The following is a 21,103-nucleotide window of genomic DNA, read 5'->3' as shown; positions in this document are numbered from 1 at the left end:
CCCAGGGCTGTAAAACTTGAGGTTAGCCACAGGTGCATGGAAAGTTGGTGGGCTGTTGATGTTGTAGGAGGTGAAGTAGAGCGGTGGCAGGCTTTATTGACAGATGGGATGAAGATTTAGTTCAACTAAATGTTAACACAGGATTTTATTTAGTGTCAGTGTCTTTAATCATCAATACTCTCTGAAGACCCTCTCTCAGTCTCTCTCAGTCTCTCTTTTATGATTTCTGAGAGTAACGGAGTCAGTCGAGGTCATCAGAGCGTGATTTTGGGATTGACGGTTGAGCCTCTTCATTCATCCAGAGAGGGCTTACAGTCCGAAACCAGAGGAGAGGTGGGAACATTGAGGATTTAACTCACAGCATGTGTTACGTTGGGACATAAAAGTCAGATTGTGCCACAACAGCAAAGTGTCAGCAGCCGTTTCACTCATAGTGGGGCTTTAATATCCTAAAAGAAGATTTATATCTTGACTTATCGGCCAAGTGTGACTGACATCATCTGGTTTTACAAACATAAACAAGCACTCTGTGGTCTCTGAAAAGGAAGCAGTTGTTTTCCCTGTGAAACGTTTGTAGCACGGTTAGGTTTAGGCATGAAAATATCATGGTTAGGCGTAGGAGAGGAGCTGATACTGGCTGGTTCAGGAGGGTTAGGGTTAGCTGAACGGTTTTCACAAGTTTTGAACAGCCTGTTCTAAACGTGCCGTTCCTGGATTTCCAATCAGAGCCTCAAACCAATAGCTCTCCAGTCATTGATGGGATTTCCTAAAGCCTGTAGCTGTATATAATGTACAGCTGTACTGCTCTGTGTTAAGAAGGCTAGAGAGAGGAGCAGGAGTGATGAGACTCTCATCCCAATCCAAGCTGCCCTATACCATAAAGTCAAAGTAATCAGTATAGGTCCGGAGGTCAGCAGGGTTATGACAGAGGAGGAGAGATGAAGAAAACCAAGAGATAGGCCGAGCCGCGGGGATGGATGAGCAGACACAGTATAGGGAGCAAAGGGGAGGGAAAGTAACAGATGGACTTGTGGGGATTAGAGAGAAATCTGGGTGGGTTTCTGATGGAAACTCACCCAAGACGGAGGAGGGAGCGATGAGGGAGCGCAGAGGAAAGGTGAAGAAACCGGAGTCCCTGCCGGACGAGGAGTGAAGGGAAGACAAAGAGGAGTCTCAGCAGCCGGGGGGTCTCGAACACGGTGAGTGGAGACTTTTTGATTTCTCACATCGAGGGTAAGCTCGTCAGAAGTCGAGCGTGAGAAGCAGCTGGGTTTTTCAATCAGAGGGGGAAGAATTTGAGCTGTGATGAGATGATAAAGACAGCATCTGACACGGAAACAAAGTCTGGCTGTACTTTTACAGTTTTTACTTTGTCTTTAAAACAAACCAGCTGTTTTTCTAGCTTTCAACTTCAACCTTTTGTGTTTTCTAAGACAATCCCAAGACAAACACCCTTTGACCTAAAACAAGCCAAACTCCTGTCAGTTTCCTATCATGCTTTCAAAACTAGGGCAGAAGTTTATTTTCAAACACATTTTCATTTTTGAAACACAGTGCTCAAAGTGTTAACAGCTGTTTGCTTTACAAAAACTTTATTTTTTCATGTTTAATTCCATCTGTACACCCCTCTGTGTATTTGGTTGAGAGTTGAACCAGCGGCTTTGGAAAAGAAAATGATCCAGCTTTACTTTATGATAAATGTAACAATATTCAAGTATTTCCAAAAGACGACAGAAAAAGAAATCAGAACAGGAAGTCATATTTATTAGGAGGACATACCAAATTAAAAGACCATTAAAAGGGACGGCTGAGAGGAAGTACCAAAAACTATGAAACTGTTAAAACAAAATTTAAATAAAGAAACAATTTACATAAAAAGAGTCTAGAAATATACCTAAAAACTTAAATTTGTGTAAATCAATCGATGACCAACAGGTGTTTGATCGATCGATTGTCACCTGTGTGTCATAGATCAGTTATCAGGAGCAGATTTCTGTTACACAGTAGCTCTGATTCTCCTGTTTGCGCACAAATAAAGAAATTAATTTCTTTTAAAAACAAGCATGAAGAAAATATCACATTATGGATCACACAAAGGTTTTTAATTATCAAGATTTCACTTCTAGGTTGTTAAGTACACCATTAAGATCTATGGTTTAGGTATCTGCTAGGCTCAACTATGAAAAACAAATCTTGCTAGTTTGATGGACAGAATTCCGGAATTTTGTTTTTGTGTATATCTCAAAGCCATTCAGAGATGAATTCCAGAATACTTTTCTAAAGTATTCTGGAACACATTTCTACTTATCTTTAAAGCAACACCTTTCTGTAAGTTTCAAGCCATCTTTGCTAGAATTCTGGAAACTTTTTATAAACTTTAAAACCATCTGAGGCAGGATCCTGTTGCACATTTCTTAGGCTAAGTTATTAAAAACAAATCATGCTAGCTGATGGACAGAATTCTAGAACTTTGTTTCTGTTCACCTTCAAAGCCAATATGAGATCCATGTATCTTTAAAGCCATTCAGCTGAATTCCATAATACTTTTCTATTTCTCTAAAGCCATCTAAGGCAGTATCCAGAACACGTTTCTTAGGCTTAGTGATCAAAAGAAAATTTCACTAGTTTTTGGACGGAATTCTTGTACTTTGTTTCTGTATATCCTCAAAGCCATTCAGAGCCAGATTCCAGAATACTTTTCTATTTTTTAAGCCAATCATGGCAGCATTCCAGAACACCTTCTTACATATCTTCAGAACCATTATGAGCTGGATTCCTGAACACTTTTCTTTGTCTCTTAAGCAATTCTCGCAGATCCTGGAACACCCTTTCATAAGTTTCAAGCCATCATTGATAGAATTCAAGACTTTTTTTGACAACGTGAAAACCACCCGAGGCAGAATTCCTGAAAACATTTCTTAGGTTAAATTATCGGGGGAAAAAAATCCAACGAGTTGATGGACGGAATTCAGGAACTTTGCTTCCATAAATCTTCAAAGCCATTCAGAGCCAAATTCCGGAATATTTTTCCCTTTTTTTTTTTTTTTTTTTTTTTTTTTTTTTGAGCCATTTGAGGAAGAATTACGGAACACCTTCCTACATTTCTTCAAAGCCATTCTGGGCTAGATTCTGGAACACCCTTCCATAAGTTTCAAGCCAACTTTGGTGGAATTCTGGAGCTTTATTTAAAACTTTAAAACCATCCAAGGCTGAATTCCAGAAACATTTCTTAGGCTAAATCTGGAAAAACAACTCTTGCTAGTTGCTGGAACACTTCCAAAAGATCTTAAAAGCCATTATAAGCTAAATTCTGGAACACTTTTCATAATCCCTTAAGCAATTGTGGGCAGTTTCAAAAGTTTCAAGCTGTCTTCATTGGAATTGTGGAGTTTTTCTTACACCTTAAAAACCAGCCAATTCAAGATAACATTTCTATGACACTTTTCTATATCTTCAAAGGCATTCTGGACAGAATTCCAGAACAAATTTCTTCATCTTTAAAAACCATTCTAGAAAGAATTCTGGAACACTTCTCTCTATTTTTAAAACCATTTTGGACAGAATTCTGGAACACTTCTCTCTATTTTTAAAACCATTTTGGACAGAATTCTGGAACACTTCTCTCTATTTTTAAAACCATTCTGGACAGAATTCCGGAACACTTCTCTCTATTTTTAAAACCATTCTGAACAGAATTCCGGAACACTTCTCTCTTTCTTTAAAACCATTTTGGACAGAATTCCGGAACACTATTGAAGTACTTGTGTAATATAATTGCCTTTAATGTGCATAAGAAATAAGAACCATGCAGTTTTGAGATAAGAGAAAATAAACCCAGATTTTTTAGTCTTATAAGAAAAACCCTGCTCTTTATCTCCTTTCATCATTTATGTTGAGGAATCCAGCTCTTGTATTTACATATAGACCAGAGTTAAAACAGCTTGTTCTTGCCTCTGATTGGTCCCCTTAATCTGAAACCCTCAGGTCAGGACGACGTGCAGAGAAATGATCTTTTCACTGACACATTAAGGTCGAGCAGGACAACAACACTGACTGATTAAATTGTCACACTGTGAAATGATTTGATCAAATTAATCTCCGACACCAGCTGAAACACTTTCATTAGCACGCCTGCTTTAATTTGATTAAAGTGACGGTGGATTGGAATGACAGAAAATCTGACAGGGCAGGAAAAGTTTGGGGTTGGCTGATCTCATACGATCTGCTTGGTTCCATTATTCCTGATTCCTCATGTTGTGTCTGTTTCACTTCTTCCCTCTTAGGTGGTCGTCCAGACAAAGACATTGGAGTCGTTCAGCATTAATCTCATCCACCTAACCCTGACAGATTACCACAGATTACTGTCCCCAGAGGAGGGCCTGAGACACTGGACTAATCACTCCTTTGTGGACCCAGTCCTCCCCCCGCCCTCCCTGGAGAGGAAGAGGAACAGGTTGAGGAACGGGACAGGCCCTGAGAAACGGGCTGATTAGTTTCAGAATCCTCAGGATAAGATTTAAACGTTTATCTTCATCTGAGAGCAGAGAGAGGTCACAGAAACATGACCGCGGCAGAGACCCGGAGAGGAGCGGGCTCTCTGTGAGGAGACATGCGTGGAGTCAGACATCTCGCCTGGCTTGTGCCGTGACATCGAGGAGGAGCGTCCCGTGGCTGTGATGATACGGATGAGTTCCTGTGACTGAATCTGGAGCAGGAGGAGAGCTGCAGTTCCCCCGGCAACCTCTGGCCCTCACATCTGTCTCTGTCTCTTCCACTGTGATTTAATCCCAGCGCTTCATCTTCCTCCACTCCACTGTCCTCTGACCTCCGCTCAGCCACTCTCCTCCTTCCTTCCTTCCTACCTTCCTTCATCGATGCCCGTGCTCCACCTCTTCACCCATCCTCTCCTCTGACCCTCAACCTGTTTCTTCAGCATCCCTAATCTGCTGCTGCTCTGCTTCCTCCAAATCCTCATCATCTTCATCATCCCACCTCATTTCACCATGACTCCCCACGCCTCCTCGCTCCTCTGATCCTCATCCTGACTCCAAAGTGAAGCTGAAAGACACGTATTTTAAGTCATACCTGTGTCAGATTCTGAGAAGCAGCCATGTTGGAGAACATGTCCAAAAGGAACCGCTCCCTGCTGTCGCTGTCCCTCACCTCCCTGGCCCTCACGCTCTCCGTCTCGGCTTTCTGCACCTCCTACTGGTGTGTGGGCACACACAAGGTGGTGAAGCCGCTGTGCCTGTCGCCCGTCAAGATGAAGAACTGTGGGCAGAACAACAGCCAGCCGTACACCACAGGTGAGGAGGAGAAACACTGAGATGCTTGTTTCTTAATCATTCAAAGGGTTAATACTGGACTGAAGTTAGGAAAGCATCTCAAGAGTTTAAAGAGCATTCACACTGTTTTTAATCTCTACCTCTGACCAAACAACGATTTTTGGGCTGTTAAAATACACCTGGCTCAAAAAATCCGTACCTGAGCAAGTTCATGTTTCCACCATCAAAGACAGGGATCTGCAACCATTACTTTCAAAGAAGCCTTTTTTCCTCAGCTCACCTGGATTAAAACCATCCTTAAGCTACAAAATCTACTTTATCTTCACAATAAATTTATATATAAGGTGTATAAAATTCTAAACAGTGTTAAAATCTAAAAATTGTTGTTTTTTTTTGACTCATGCAATTGTACATGTGATTTCTTAGTGTATCATTCTTTAAAAAAATAATTGGACATTTTAACAATTTGTAAAAAAAAAAAAAAATTCCCCAAATTAGCAAAATTTTCAAAAAATTGAAATCCCCAAAATCGGATTTTTTTTTTAAATTGAAACTAGAAAAATAATAATTATAAAAAAAATAAAACCTTTTGAGAAATTATCAAAATTTAAACTTTTTTTTTTTTTTTTTTGGGGGGGGGGGGGGTCCAAATAAAAATAATAATAATTTAAATTAATAATTAATATATATAAATAAATAAAATAATAGAAAAAATGTGTAAAATAATAATTCTACAAAAATAGAGAAAAAAGAGCTTTTTGAAACGTAAAAGAAATCAACTTTTTCAAAATAAATCAAAAAATATTAGAATTTCAAAAATTTTGAATTAAACTAATTCTTATGATAAAGCTGTAGCCTTTGCATCATTTCTTAAAGCTGAGTGACTAACATCTCTTGGGCTTACACACGTGGACAAAATTGTTGGTACCCTTTAAATGATAATAAATAAAAATTATATGAAATTTAATCAGTGAAAGTCAGACATTGTTTACAACAATGTCCAACAGAAATATTTTGAAAAATAAACTCAAGAAACAGGCCTGGACAAAAATAATGGTACCCTTAAATTAATATTTGGTTGCACAACCTTTTGAGGCAAACACTACTTTCAAACAAAACTTTGAGCAGGTATTTTGGCTGACTCCTCGTGAGCAAACTGCTCCAGTTGCCTCAGGTTTGAAGGGTGCCTTTTTTCCAGACGGCATGTTTCAACTTCTTCCAAAGATGTTTAATAGGATTTAGGCCAGGGCTCATAGAAGGACACTTTAGGCCATTTTCCTGTTGCATGACCTATGAGCTGCGACTGAAACCAAGCTTTCTGACACCGGCCGGCACATTTCTGTCTAGAGTCCCCCGATAGTCTGGAGATGTATTGTAGCTTTGTGGCTTGTCAAAATGTAGTTTTGAAAATTCCAGTCTGGCTTTTATATGATTTGTTTGGTCATCTCCCATGAGGCCCGCTTTGGTTGAAACGATGGATGGTGCAATCTGACACTGATGTTCCTTGAGCTTGAAGTTCACCTTTTAACTCTTTAGAAGTTTTTCTGGGCTCTTTTGTCACCATTCGTATTATCAGTCTCTTTGGTTTGTCATCAAGGAGGGTTGGCTACAGCCCCATGGATCTTGAATTTCTGAGTAATATGTACAACTCCAGTCACTGGACAATCAAACTGCTTGGTGATGGTCTTAAAGATTTACCTTTAACCTCTACGAGGTCAGGAGAACCAGGGCTACAGACAGATGTAACTCAACAACGTCTCAGCAACTAAACAGAATGAGAATGCAAGAAACGATTCAATAAAGACAGGCGGATATTGAAATTTTTACTTTAAAACAATAGAAACTGTGAATAACTATGTACAAAACACTTAATTCAAGTCTTGGATCAAAGAAAAGTGAAGTATTTTCAGTTTTAAAGCTCTGAACACACAAACTGTTGCTGATTGGTGCAGAGCAGCCCCAAGCTGAAACGTGACACCAGGAAGATGGAAGGCAAATTTCAAAGAATTTTTTAAATTTAAATACAGGACATATATTGGTCATTCAGAGCTTATTTAAAGCAGTAAAGAGTGTAAAATTATTTGTTTTTTACAGAATTGAGCTAGAGCAAATGGTTGATTTTCTGCAGATTTTCAAAGAGAATGTACAGATAAAGAAGCTGTGGATGGCAGTCTCACAAAAAACATCGTTCTTTCCCGCAGTTGTTGATGTCACGTGTGATACATTAAGGGACCGTAGGAAATTTAAGAATCTGACGATAACACCATTTTTTACAGCTTTTGAATAGAACATCATTTTCAGTCTTTTCTAGAGGTAACATCATTTTTGTTCAGGCCTGTTTTTTGAGTTTATTTTTTAAAATATTTCTGTTGAAGTATGGTTAAAAAGCAATGTCTGTCTTTCATCTGTTAAATTTCATAGAATTTTTATTTATTGTTACTTTTGCCAGAATCAAGTTATTTCTCTGACCACTGGGATTTTTTCTTTCATTAAACAAAGGGTGCCAACAGTTTTGTCCACATGTGGAGGAAAACATCAGTTTTCACACACTGTGAACTCATCTCTGACTGAATGAGCCGTCCCTGAATAACTCTGATAATTCTTCGAGACACACTTCCTGATTTACAAACACATCTGTACCCCTCACCCGGTGTAACCTCGACTGACAGTGTTTTAGTTATATAACTCCATCTAACTCAGCATCCCCTCGATTCTACTTTGCTGAGAGTAGGACAGCACTTTGTGTACTTGGTTGTAAAATGTGACAAATTTCCTGTGGGTGTCAGACCACTCGTATTGATCCAGCTTAAATAAATTTAATCTCTTCATGTTTTCACTGAAAAAAACGTAATATTTGACTTCTGTAGTGAGAACATCTGTCGAGGAACAGACAGCATATTGGTGACGTGACAACTACAGTTTCCAAAAATACTTGTGCGCAGGATCTTAGCTATCAGCTACGATAGTTTCAAGTATTTCATTCTCCACTGAACAGGAAGAGATTCACATAATCCCAGCTTTGTTGCTAATCTCAGAAGTTTGCATCTGCATGTCATCTGGATTCTACGACCCCGCCGTCTTATCTTTCCGCACTAAGCCTGTTTGTTTCTGTGTTGTTTTCATTTCTCATAAAGCAGCAGATTACCTGCAGAGCTGTGTTTACAACTGGACTCAGTTACACGCTTTGTCTCCGGAGACCTACTTGAGGATTTATGTCAGAGTTTATATCTTCTGAATGTGTTTCTCCTGAGACTCTTTGTCCTGTCTTTCTCCATCCAGAAGCCCCGACTCCTGACCCGAGGAACCCACCCTCCAACGTGACGCTCTCCCCGCAGCAAAAGGAGGAGCTGGCGAGAATCAAGAGGAAGCAGCTGGCCAACGCCGTCCACTACATCTGGGAGACGGGCGAGGACAAGTACATGCTGCGCTACTTCCACACCGGCTTCTGGCTGTCCTGTGAGAAGCACAATGAAGGTCTGTGATGGGAAAACGCATCCTATGCTTCAAAAATCACACAAATGTTACATTTTGAAGTCATTAAACTTACAGGCATGGGCTTAACGCTGCTCTTTTTAATACTTCTTCTTAGGATTGAAAAAGATTTCTGGCACGTTTGATGAAATTGCAAATCAGATTTGTTTACATCAACCAGCAGCAAAAGAAATATGTTTTGCATTTGTAAAACAAACATCTGTCAGAAACCCCCCCCCCCCAACAAATATTAGTGTGTCGAGACATTTTTAATCTCTTCTAAGTATAGAGACAAAGCTGATGTTCATCATCATTTTTGATACAAAAAAGACAAAAAAAAATCATTCTTAATATTTCAGCATGTTGCTTATAGAGTTCCAGAGAAACAACTTCAACATCTGTCCCTGAAGTGGTAAGGGATAATCAAGGGTCTTCAACCTGTGGCTCTTTGATTCCTTTGCAGAGACTCCATGTAGCTTAAAAATGTATTACTAAAATAAAGATTGTTTTATATTTTCACAAGTGGCAGGACATAAGCAAACAACAAAAAATGATGACTTGAGCAACATTATCAATATATGTTAACAAATTCAAGTATTGTTTCAAAACTTTTGCAAATGTCTAAATTCCAATATTTTTCAAGCTTTTGCAAAGTTTAAAAATTCCATTTTTTTTGTTTTTGACATTTTGCAATTTTTTTGAATTTCCAAAATTTTTGCAATCGTTTTTCCAATTCTGTTTTTGAAATTTTTCAGATTTTGTAGTTTCAGTTTTTTTTTTTTAAACTTTTTCTTAATTTCTGAAATCTCCTTTTTTGAAAATTTTGCTAATTCAAAAAAATGAAAATTTTTCTTTTTCTTTTTCTTTTTTTTTTGCAAATCCTAAAATTTCATTTCTTTTAATTTCTGCAAATTTTTGAAATTCAAAAAATTTTGCAATTATTATTATTTTTCAAAAAAAATCTTAATCATTTTGTAGTTTCATTTTTTCTTTATTCTTTCTGATTTTTTGAAGTGTCCTTTTTTTGATAATTTTGCAAATTTTTAAAAATAGAATATGAAAATTGTGCAATTTTTGCAAATTCTGAAATTTCATTTCTTCTAATTTCTGCTAATTTTTTAAATGTGAAATTATTACTTTTATTATTATTATATTTTTTTCAAAAAATAAAGTAAGATATCACGTTAGATTGCATGACTTAAAAAATTCTAGTGTAGATAAATATTTCCTAGATTTTATCTATATACTGAATCAAGATAAAGAAGTGAAGATAAAGTAGATTTTGAGGCTCCATAATGACTTTAATCCAGGTGGGCTAAGGTAAAATTGCTTCTTTGAGAGTAAAGGTTGCAGACCCCTGGTGATGATGCTGAAATATATATAACTGTTATCTGCAAAATAGTTTCATTTTGTCATACTAAAACACAAGTTATGGGCAAAAACATAAATAAAACAGGACCCAGTACGAACCCCTGTGGGACACCAGAAAACAAGTCTTGAACTTGGACGCAGTCAGTCACTTTAGTCATCATGCTTTTGTTAATTACTGAGATCAGGGGTGGATCCAGGGGTTGTCCATGGCAAGTTTGGTTTGATGTTCAGATGTTAAAGATTAAACAAGGTCCGTGCACCTTATTACAAAGATTTCCACAAATGAACCTTGACTGGTTTTTGTTGCAGGAAGTGATCAGGAAGAGAAGTGTCGCAGTTTCATTGAGCTGACGCCAGGAGAGACACAAGGTTTGTACAACGAGATTTTTGTCATCCTGTGCTCAAACTTTCACCACTGCACCTCAACATCTGGCAATATCTGAATGAGTCAGTGCGATCTTTTACCTTTCCCAGGTGTGCTTTGGCTTTCTGTCATCAGTGAGTTCATGTACATCGGTCTCCTGGCCATGGGCTTCTTGCTCATGTGGGTGGAGGCCATTTGTCTGTGTGCAAAGAGGGAGATGAACGCCCTCAAGATCAACGCCTTTGCTGCCATGTGCACCGTCCTCTCAGGTAAGGGATGTGGGACACTGAGCTCTTTTCATGTCTCTTGTGTTTCTGCTTCAACTCTTTTAGAAAATGTCTTGTTCTTGCGTCTTCTCTAGGCATGATGGGAATGGTCGCACACATGATGTACACCACAGTTTTTCAGATGACAGTGAGCATCGGGCCCAAAGACTGGAGGCCACAGAGCTGGGACTACGGATGGTCGTTTGCGTAAGTTTGACCTTCTAACAACCCCTTGCATTAGCCTATGGTTCAAAGACAGGCATAATATCTTCCCATCGCCTTTTCTCTCCAGCATGGCGTGGCTCTCATTCAGCTGCTGCATGGCTGCCGCTGTCGCAACACTCAACTCCTACACCAAGACCCTCATCGAGATGAAGCACCGTGCCCGGCTGAGGCTGGAGGAAGCCCGTGCTGCTGCCCGGGCCCCCTCCTATGAAGAAGTTGTTCGTGGCAGTGGTGGAGGAGTTTACTCTGTCAGTCAGCTGATCCAGCTTGGCCAGCAGGGGGTGCTCGTGGACCCTCTTTGGCCCAGAGGAGTGGGACCAGCAGTTGGACCATTAGCGTGTGGAGCGGGAGCCCTGCTTGTTGGAGGAGCAGGACTTGGAGTGAATGGGATGGGAGGGATGACGGCCATCGGAGGAGTCGGGGGAAACGGGGTTGGGATGGGAGCTGCAGGGGGGGCTGGGGGAATGGGACTGGGAGTGGTTGGACCAATGGGAGGGATGGGGATTGGAGCAGGCAGGCTGGTGGACCATCATGGTGTTGTGGTGATGGAAGGATGTGGCACTGAGGGATGTGAGGACTGTGAGCGGGAGATGGATGAGATGGATTATGCTCTGCAGGACGAGCGGGAGGGGGAGCTCTGCTGAGACTCTGAGCTGCAGAAGACGGCAACAAACATTTATGGCAATGGGGTGCGATGGGGACTTTTTGTACATGTGCACATGAGCATCACGGCACGGCCATAACTGTGCGTCTCTGGATTGACACTAACAATTGCATCACAATCATCCCATAACAGTTATACCTCTTACTAGGGGATGTTGACTGAACCACAGTATCTTACGTCCCCTTAGATTTGACTTGGTCCAAGGAGACTCAAAGCTACGCAGATGTCACGGAACGAAGTGGTCCAAGCAAGGATGACCACGTGTCCCTTGCTCCAGCAATATTTTCTAGCTCCTCCTTTGGGATCTTGGGATTTTGCATACCTAGATATTCCTCCCCATCTTGTCAAGGATCGACTCTGGACGTCCATCCAGCAATATTACCCCCCTTAACTAGTGTTGCATTGCGGTGCCAGCATGCAAAGCAAGTCCACCCAGACATTTCTCAAACCAGCAGCATTTTCCTACAGAAGGGACCTAGTCCCTCCAGCAAGCCCCTGGTCAACCCAGGCCTTTCCTACCAGTTGGACATGTCTGGAAAACCTCTACAAGGAAGTGTCCAGGGAAACCAAATGAACCAGTGACTCTCTCCCAAGAACATCCAATGCGTTGCCCTCAGGCTCAGCCCACTTTTTAATGGTCCCTTTGTCGACCAACCCCCATGTCAGTTACCCTAACATTAAAAGGGAGTAAACCCAAGACATGTCCAATATCCAATCGCTCTTGTCACAGTAAGACAAGAATGACTCAACTCCTGAAATTCAACAGTTCTCTTCTTTTCTTGGATTGTCCTACGATATTTATCAACCCAACTTTTACAAACAGACCAGAAAGACGTTCTTGCTTGTGTCAAAGCAGCCTTACTAATTCTTTTTCAGGGATTTTCACATTAGATCACATTAGACGTCTGGAAGGATGAGAGATTGTACCCAAACAATAACCCAAATGATGTGTAAAGTACTCAGTGTGACAAAAAACGTGGCGTTTGATACTTCTGCTGTTGGTTCGATGGTAATTCCCTCAGGTAAGGTATGAATAAAACATCTTTACAAGTACTTGTGGTCCTCATGCTAACATCGTTTTTAATGAGTCATGAAAATTAGCTTGACACGTTAATCTGCTTTGCTATGGGACCATCGAAAGGTGGTTCACACAGGGCCAGGCTCATTAGACATGCTAGTTAATGATAAGAGATGCCCAGCACCGGATTTAGCTGAAACCCATCTGCAGCTACTAGACAGACAAAAGCAGCACAATGGTCCCCTGCCCAGACTTGGTCCCCAGAAGGTTTCTTGCACAAGCCCCTTGTGGAAACATTATAATACAGTCACACTACACACACACATGGCTTTATTGAGCTGAAGGACCTGGGGAAAACCCATGAACGGAAGGTGAGGACATGCAAACTCCACACAGAAAGGCAGAAAGGCTTGTGCCCGGCTGGGGAATCAAACCAGGAAGTCATGGAAGTTGTGAAGTGCCCTAATGGATCAGACCTCCAACACATCTTAGAGTTACTCTGCTGGATTGAAATCTGGGAAACTCGGAAGCCAAGTCAACACCTCAAACCTGTTGTGTTGTTCCTTAAAGAGGTTGTGAGGAGCTTCTAAGTGATCTTGCAAGTCTCCCATCTAGATATATTCCTGATCATAATCCACTCTTTAAATTGAGATTATCAGCGCCAATATTACAGGTTACCGGTTATTCCAATAGACTGTATAAAACATGGACGTAGTCTACCCGACGTCACCCGTCTGTTTCTGAAACAGAAAATGAAGCAGATTGGCTATCACAGCCATATTGGTAGTGGCAAAGGCTGACAGTGTTTACTTGTTGACAGGTTAGCCTACGGATACGTCGGAGCACCAGGCTGCCGATAGCACTACATATAGCAGGCTACTACAACATTTGCTTGATATCACGTTTGTAACCGTAGGGCTACGTAACTGTACTGATAAATACTGTACCTCAGAACATTGACTCCAGTAAAAAGTTGACTTAAAGAATTTTTTTTACTATCCAATCTCCATTTAATTCCAAAACAAATACACGCCTTGCTAATCCATGTTTGAGGTCTGGTGTTCAAACCCATTCTTGGTGCTTTCAGGAGCCCCCTTGGGTCGGCACTGGCACAGTGACTCTTTCACTCATGGCCAAGTTTAAAGATCTGAGATATCTTAACGATTTCTCCACCCAAAACCAGAGTAGCAAACTTCCTGAGCTCAAAGCGTTTCAACTCAGTTACTCTGTTTTTACTTCCAATGTTTGTTTATCTACGAAAAAAACCAAAGAAGTGATTTAAGAATCAAAGATTACAGCAACAGAGAGATTAAGACATTAAGGCAGCTGCTTTCAAATACTGGACACTGGATTATGTCAATAATCTCCCCAGTCAGGGGAATAAAACAGAGAGGGAGAGGCGGGATTGACACAGTGAAGGCAGCAGAGCAGAGATAAACAGGACATCAGGTCACTGAGCAGCATGGAGAAAGTAATTAAAAATGTCAATTAAGAGGCTGAATTACACAACGCTTTATGTAAGAGGGGCTTCTCAGACCTCAGACCTCAGACCAAAGCGTGGCATGAAGGTGATCTGTTTTACTGTTTGGTTTTTCCTCAAAAGCCCCCAAACGCGTGGATTATAACCAGGGTGGAGTTATTTATTTACTATTTAGACTCTAAGAGAAAAAAAAGAATAAATGACAAAGGTTTAATGTAAAAACTTTATTTCTGAGACCCCAAATTTGATATCAGAAAAGGTAAACTGAAACATTCTCATGTCTCGGTTTACGTGCCGAAATTCACCAAGGGAAACAAAGACCAGATGTCTTAAGGAAGTGGAGCAAGAAAGTAAACCAGGTCCTGTCGTTATGAAACAATATTAATCTTTTATCTTGAGACTATTACCTTGTTCCGTTTTACGTAACTCGAGAATACAGCCAACGTTAAACAGGTCAACCCAGAACATCTGGAGACTCTGGAGGGAGCGAAGAGTTCGGCTCATGTTTTCAAAACCCAAACCCTCCCGAACAGACGAAGTTTGGTGAGATTGCCCGAATCACATCTGAATACGTGATTTGATTTATGAATCGAATTTCAGTCGTTAACAATGACCAACAAAATCACACCTGATCCAGCTCCGGTCACTCAGAGCAGATCTGATAGGTTTCAATTCAAGTCAATGCATCTCAGCACCAGTAGGTCAGAGCCGTCTGGATCAGATACACAATGACCGGACCAGAGGTCTGCAACTTTTACCTTCAGAGGAGCCATTTAGCCTCAGCTCACCTGGATTACAGTCATTCAGAAGCCAAAATAATCTACTTTATCTTCATAGTTAAGACAAAAAAGTGCATAAGTTCTATAAACAGTTAAACTAGTAAATATTTATCTAAAAAAGAAGATTTTTTCTTAAATTAATAAAATTGTATGTTTGATGCCTGAGTTTTAATTTTATTTTAAATATATTTACAATTTTTAAAAAAGTTAAAAAAAAAAAAAAAAGGAAAAATTTCCAAAACCTTGAAATTTCAAAATATTTTGAAAATTCTCCCAAAATTGCAAAAAATAAAGTTTTGTAATTTCAATAATTTTCAAAAAATGTCAAAATATTTTAACAATTTAAATTTTCAAAGATTTTTTTAAATGTCAAATTTCAAAAATTTACAAAACAACTACAACAATTAAGAAATTTCAAAAATTCACATAAAAAATAAAAAAGTTAAGAAATTTCGAAAATTTAAAAAAAATTGCAAAAAAATATGCCACATTTTTTAGGAATTTTAAAATCTTAGAAATAAAAACAAAAAAATAGAAATTTAATAAATGTGAAAAAAATTGAAAGAATATTCAAATTTTATAACATTTATTGACAACGTAGCTAAACTTATATGTTTTGTTTGCTAAAATCTTGCTTCATATCTATCACACATATCAAGCTAACATGTTTGCAGTTTAAATCTGTATTTGGGGTTTGCAATCTTTACCTCAATAGGAGTCATTTTGCATCAGCTCACCTGGATTAAAGTCATTCTAAAGCCACAAAATCTACTTTATCTTCACAATTATGACAATAAAGTGTATGAAATGTTATATATGCTTAAAAATAGTGAATAATTATGTAAACAAGAGTTTTTTTTATTTATAAAATGTATGTCTTTGTTTTCTCCTTAATGCAAAAACTGAAAAAATGTAAGAAATTTGCAAAAAAAAAATTAATTTTTTTTTTATTTCAAAAATTTCAAATTTCAAAAAAAAGAAATGAAAATTGTGAAAATTGAAACTGTTTTTGAAATTCTTATTTTAAGAAAAAGGATTTCAAAAATTTTAGAAAATGACAATTTTTTTGAACAATTCTGTAATTTCTACATTTATGTCTGGCAGAAGGGTACCAAACAGGGACAAGACGAGTCAATTATTTGGGGACCTCACCTGGTTTTAGTCAATGGAAACGTTACAAAATGCATGCCATACCAAGACAAACTGAACTGAACCGACTGGGCGCAACTCACGAAACACGGCTCACACAGATATGACTGAACTGTCCAACAATCTCAGTTTCAAAACAACATGAAAGAGTAAAAAAAGACTTCACACACTGTTGATGGTTTGACGGTTTTATGGTTTTATGTTGAATTTATTGTGAAGGGAAATGAATGATATATATAAATAAATAAAACGTCCTTCCTGCTTTAAATGAACTGGGACATTGGAAGGACTGAACACAGATGGCGCTAAAGCCCGGGTATGGTTACACACGTCTTCAGGGTGGTTTAAAAATCATTCAGTAGAGAAAAGAAAACATAATCCAGGGTAGTAACACTAACACTAAAGCACGTGACATGTTAGCATAGCAGAAAGTTAGCTTGGGTTGCTAAGACACACCTTTATGGTTACATTTTTAACTACTGACAGTTTCCCAGATGTTGTTGTGCTTCGAGGACTTCAGTGAAAAAGCTAACTTTGGTGGAAAATCGTATTCACATTTATCCAATGATGGGAAATGTTGTTTTCTACTTCATGGTAAACACACAGGTGTCCACTAAGACTTCCTGTGAACCTTAATGTGAGCTGAAATCTCAGGTAATCACTCCTGCTTTAACATTAGTAACATGCACTGTAGGATAAAGAAAACAGCACAAACACCCTGGTTAAAAATGTCATAAAAACACAGAAGGAGATCCTGTTATTTACTTTAAAGCGACAGGGCGTCATTGTCGCACCTGTCATATTCACGCGTTGATGATGCAGTCAGGTGTCCTGGTAATAGCAAGAGTGAAGAGTAAAGTAAAAAGACAGATGAGGAGAGGGGAGAAGGATCACAGGGAGGAGTTACTTTGATGGTTGATACTGGATCAAGCGAAGGGCGTCGTCGTTGTCCAACACCCCCTTAATGAACTCTCCTTCTGCCACTCGATCTGAAATGAGAAGGAAGAGAGTAAAGGAGAAAAAAGATGGAGTTTAGTTCAGGGTATCACAGGGCTACATGTTAGCAAAACTTACTATCCATACTTCACATGCAGATTTTCAAACTTCTATGTTTTCATATGTTGTAGAAATCCCAAAACACCACACAACGATCCCAAAACGGGTGCTTAACATGACCTATATTAGCATGGTGGGCCTCATACACCAAGTTCTGCCCATAGTTCCACCCCCAACAGGCCTCCAGAGGGCCGGCCAATCAGAGAGAAGAGGGTAAGTGGAGTGGGGAGTCTTAAAGAGACAGCTGCCAAAACAAAGTACTCCAAATAAGGGTTTTTTGGGGTTTTTTTCTTAGGGGGTTTAAGGTTTTTTTTAACAGTGTAAGTTAAATCTACAACTCCTTCTACCAGCTTGATTTCTCACCGTTTTCACCCTTGTTGAAGTATTTCCAGAGTTTATCTGCCCTCTTCTCAGCTGTGTTTTCATCGTCAGGCAGACCAGACACCTCATCTTTGGGAATCAGCTTAAAAATTGCCTGTTAGAGAAAAAACACACAACACAGATTGGTTTAACACATTAACCTGGGGTCTGTAACCTGCTCACCTGGATTAAAGTTATTCAGGAGCCACAAAATCTACTTAATATTCCCCATAATGACTATAAAGTATATGAAATTTCATAGATAGTCAAACAAGTGAATCATTATCTAAACAAGAACTTTTTTTAAAAAAAATATGAAATTGATGTCAAAAATGCTTTGAAACTTCAAAATTAAGAAAAAAAAAGTTTAAAAAAGTGTTCAGATTTCAGATTTTAAAATTTGCAAAAATTTAAAAAAATGAGCCAAATTTTTTTAAACAATTCTGAAATGTCAAACATTAGTAAAAACAATACAAGTTAAATACAAGTGTAAACATTTTAAAACTTTTGAAAGAATACTCAAATTTTCTAACATCTTTTGATAATGTAGTTTGATTCATATGTTTTGTCTCCTAAAATTTTGCCACATGTCAAGCATGTATATGCAGCCGTTAAAAAATGGAATTAAAAAAAATTATATTATATTATATTATGTTATATTTTATTTTATTTTATTTTATCATGTTATATTATATTATATTATATTATATTATATTATATTATATTATATTATATTAAATTATATTATATTATATTATATTATATTATATTATATTTTTCAAATATATAAAAATTGCTAAAAAATTGAATTGTAAAAGCATTTTGCAAAAATTCATGCAATTGCAAAAATAAAAAATGGAATTTACAAAATTTGCTAAAGTTTTCCAAATATATTGAAATTTTAAAAATTGAAAAAAAAAGAAGAAATGTAATTAACTTGCAAAAATGTTTCTAATTGCCAAAATTAAAATAATGGAATTAAAAAAAATTGCAAAAGTCAATAAAAATATTGAAATTTTTTAACATTTGCAAAAATTTGCAAGAATACCTAAATTTGATAGCATATATTGAAACTATCGCTAAACTTATTATTTTTGTTGTTTGCTTATGTCTTGCCACACATCAAGCCCATATATTAATCCGGCACGTTGTCAGTTTAATGAATTCATCCACATAGAGTTAAAATCTGCATTTTCTTCCAGATTAGTCTTTTTGTAGATGTAGTTATCTTCCCAGGGCTGTAAAACTTGAGGTTATCCAGAGGTGCATGGAAAGTTGGTGGGCTGTTGATGTTGTACAAAATGTTAACAAAGTTTTAACACCGGATTTTATTTAGTGTAAATGCCCTTAATCATCAATACACTTGGTGAGAAAAATAAATTACAAGGAGTCAAAGAGCCGCAGGTTGCAGACCCTTGCTCTTTGTTTAGGGGTCTTCAGAGAGACAGTTCTACTTTCATAGCCACAAAATGGGACGTGTCTCCCTTAATCCCAGCCACTATGTGTCCATTGACAAAAAGGCAACAAACTGCTTTGGTGCGAAGGATTAACCACTCTGCTCTGGCATTGTTCTGTGATTAAACCCACTCTAATCTGGTGAAGTGAAATGTGGTCTACAAATAGGCCTGCGGGGAAAGTAAAGGATCAAATCCTTCCCTAAAAATAGGGTGGTGTATTTTTATCATGTTGTGCAATGCCAAAGATAGAAGGTCAGACGGTTTTTGGAGAGCTCTGAGAGTTTCAGTTTTTGGCTTTCACACTAATATTTAAATGAATTGGATCGATAAGTGTATTGTTTTAAATTCCAAAAAGGTAAAATGTTAACATCATTAGAGAAAAATACTCAAAAGATTACTGAAAAAGTGGCCAGGTGTCTAAGTTGACAGACTCTTGAACAAAAAAATATTCTACAGTCCCAAATTACCCTGTATGCAGATGATACTATTGTTTAAAGCTCAACGTTTCCTTCTTAGGCACACTCTTTTGAACAGGTGAATACCACCAAACGTTCCAGATATTTGATCTCAACTGCCGAATGATTAGATCAGTGCTGTCCGTCTTTATCCAAACTATTCGACATATCCAACTTGTGTGTAAAGAGTAAAATCGATATCTTAATTAAGATAGTGGTAACTATTTGAGGATTTACTCGCCGCGGTCAGTTTCTATATTTATCCCCCTATCCTGACTCCAAAGCTGCCATAGGCTTAACTCTTAAACTGTTTATCAGCATCAATTGGAGTTTAATCCTGTTTTTAAAAGAGAAGTTAACCACAAGGGTAAAAACACGCAACGCAAGACAGCTTTTTGTTTTTTGTTACTTCAGTGCTACCACATGCTAACGCAAAGTCTTTTTTGGGAACAACACGTCTTCTCCAAATATTAAACCCCAGGTTTAACCTGTACATCAACTAATAGTGTATGTGTAGCGTCTTTAGGGTAGAAACACAACAAATGTTTGCCACTGTGACCATTCTACCCAGAGCTATCCAACTTCTGATTCCAGCGTCAATCCATCTTTGTTTTTGTTCATTAATTCCTTAATCTACCCATTGATTTAACCCCTTGTTCATATGCTTTCTTCTAAAAATATACCAAACAACCTTAACTGAACACTTAAGCCAAAGTTACCCGAGGTCAAAGCGTGTACAACCCTCTAAATGTGACCTATGTCCGGATGGATGAACTTGTATGCAGATGACACTGTTTGATATATATACAATTATTGTGTCTTTAAGGAAAAAATGGGTTTGGTAATCAACATTTTTAGATTCCCCAATCATTGAAGCCACATTGTCCCCGTTCCCTAAAACTCACCGTGCAGATTTCCCTGACCTCTGACTTGGTGATATACCCGTTCTTGTCCACGTCAAACAGCGAGAAGGCCCATTCCAGTTTCCTGTTGGTCTTCCCCGTAGACGTCATGTGGAGAGCAATAATATACTCTTTGAAGTCCAGTGTGCCGTCGTCGTTTGTGTCGAAGGAGCGGAAGACGTGCTGGGCGTAAGTTTGGGCGTCACTTTCTGGGAAGAACTTGCTGTAGATGGTCTGAAACTCATCTTTGGAGATGCGCCCCGATGGACACTGCTTCTTGAAGTTTTCATACCACTGGACAATCTCAGTCTCTGAGAACTTGGTGTTTAGTTTAAGGTCCTCCAGGATCTCCTTGGACACAGCACCACTCTTGCTGTTTCCCATTGTTAGTGTTGTGTGTTTTTTACAGCTGTATAAAGTGTGGATGTTTTGGATACAGGCGCTCGACACACAGCCTTAGTCTACGGAGTCACCTCCTCTCCCTGTGGAGCGGCTGCAGTGTCCTCCTTGATCCCGGTCCTTCCCTACAGCCCACAGGAGCAAGTGCTGTGAAGAGAGCAGAAGCTGCTTGGTAAGCTAATTAATCCAATCACCTATCAGTAATAGCAGCGAGAGGTGTCACGAACAAGTTCAACGCAGGTCAGAGCTGGAGTGTTTGTCCATCGAGGTATAAAGTGTAGTGCCCTAGAGCTGTGTGAGTAACTCTACTATTTAAAAACTGAGTAAGCCAATCGGTTGTTCTCACAGGACGCAGAGTGGACCATTTCACAAACGTTATTAGAAGTTACTTCTTCGATTGTT

The 21,103-nt window shown here is 38.7% G+C and overlaps 2 protein-coding genes across 3 annotated transcripts; one reads left to right on the top strand and one right to left on the bottom strand.

Annotated features, from left to right (window-relative positions):
* Window positions 1-12,648, top strand: LOC141802837 (germ cell-specific gene 1-like protein). 2 transcript variants are annotated; one of them, XM_074686608.1, is made up of 7 exons: window positions 1-1,199; window positions 4,284-5,306; window positions 8,565-8,759; window positions 10,437-10,496; window positions 10,602-10,760; window positions 10,853-10,964; window positions 11,050-12,648. In XM_074686608.1, the coding sequence occupies exons 2-7, from the start codon at window positions 5,111-5,113 to the stop codon at window positions 11,624-11,626; spliced, it is 1,299 nt and encodes a 432-aa protein (XP_074542709.1). In that variant the 5' UTR covers window positions 1-1,199; window positions 4,284-5,110; the 3' UTR covers window positions 11,627-12,648. The 2 variants fall into 2 exon arrangements, with proteins under 2 accessions (XP_074542709.1, XP_074542708.1); XM_074686607.1 differs by lacking the exon at window positions 1-1,199 and having other exon boundaries at window positions 3,958-5,306.
* Window positions 12,649-16,906: 4,258 nt separating this feature from the next.
* LOC141802851 (visinin-like) lies at window positions 16,907-20,867 on the bottom strand. The gene is made up of 3 exons (XM_074686623.1): window positions 20,306-20,867; window positions 17,492-17,603; window positions 16,907-17,061 (listed from the first exon to the last, which is right to left on the bottom strand). Exons 1-3 carry the CDS (start codon window positions 20,684-20,686, stop codon window positions 16,976-16,978), a joined length of 579 nt encoding a protein of 192 aa, XP_074542724.1. The 5' UTR covers window positions 20,687-20,867; the 3' UTR covers window positions 16,907-16,975.
* Window positions 20,868-21,103: the final 236 nt, after the last annotated feature.

Source organism: Halichoeres trimaculatus, unplaced genomic scaffold (genome assembly GCF_033239565.1).
Source record: "Halichoeres trimaculatus isolate MK-OKI-2021-1 unplaced genomic scaffold, fHalTri1.1 fHalTri1_scaffold_14, whole genome shotgun sequence".
Classification (NCBI taxonomy): domain Eukaryota; kingdom Metazoa; phylum Chordata; class Actinopteri; order Labriformes; family Labridae; genus Halichoeres; species Halichoeres trimaculatus.
Note: the sequence above shows the minus strand (reverse complement) of the source record. Positions and strands in the feature narration are given on the sequence as shown.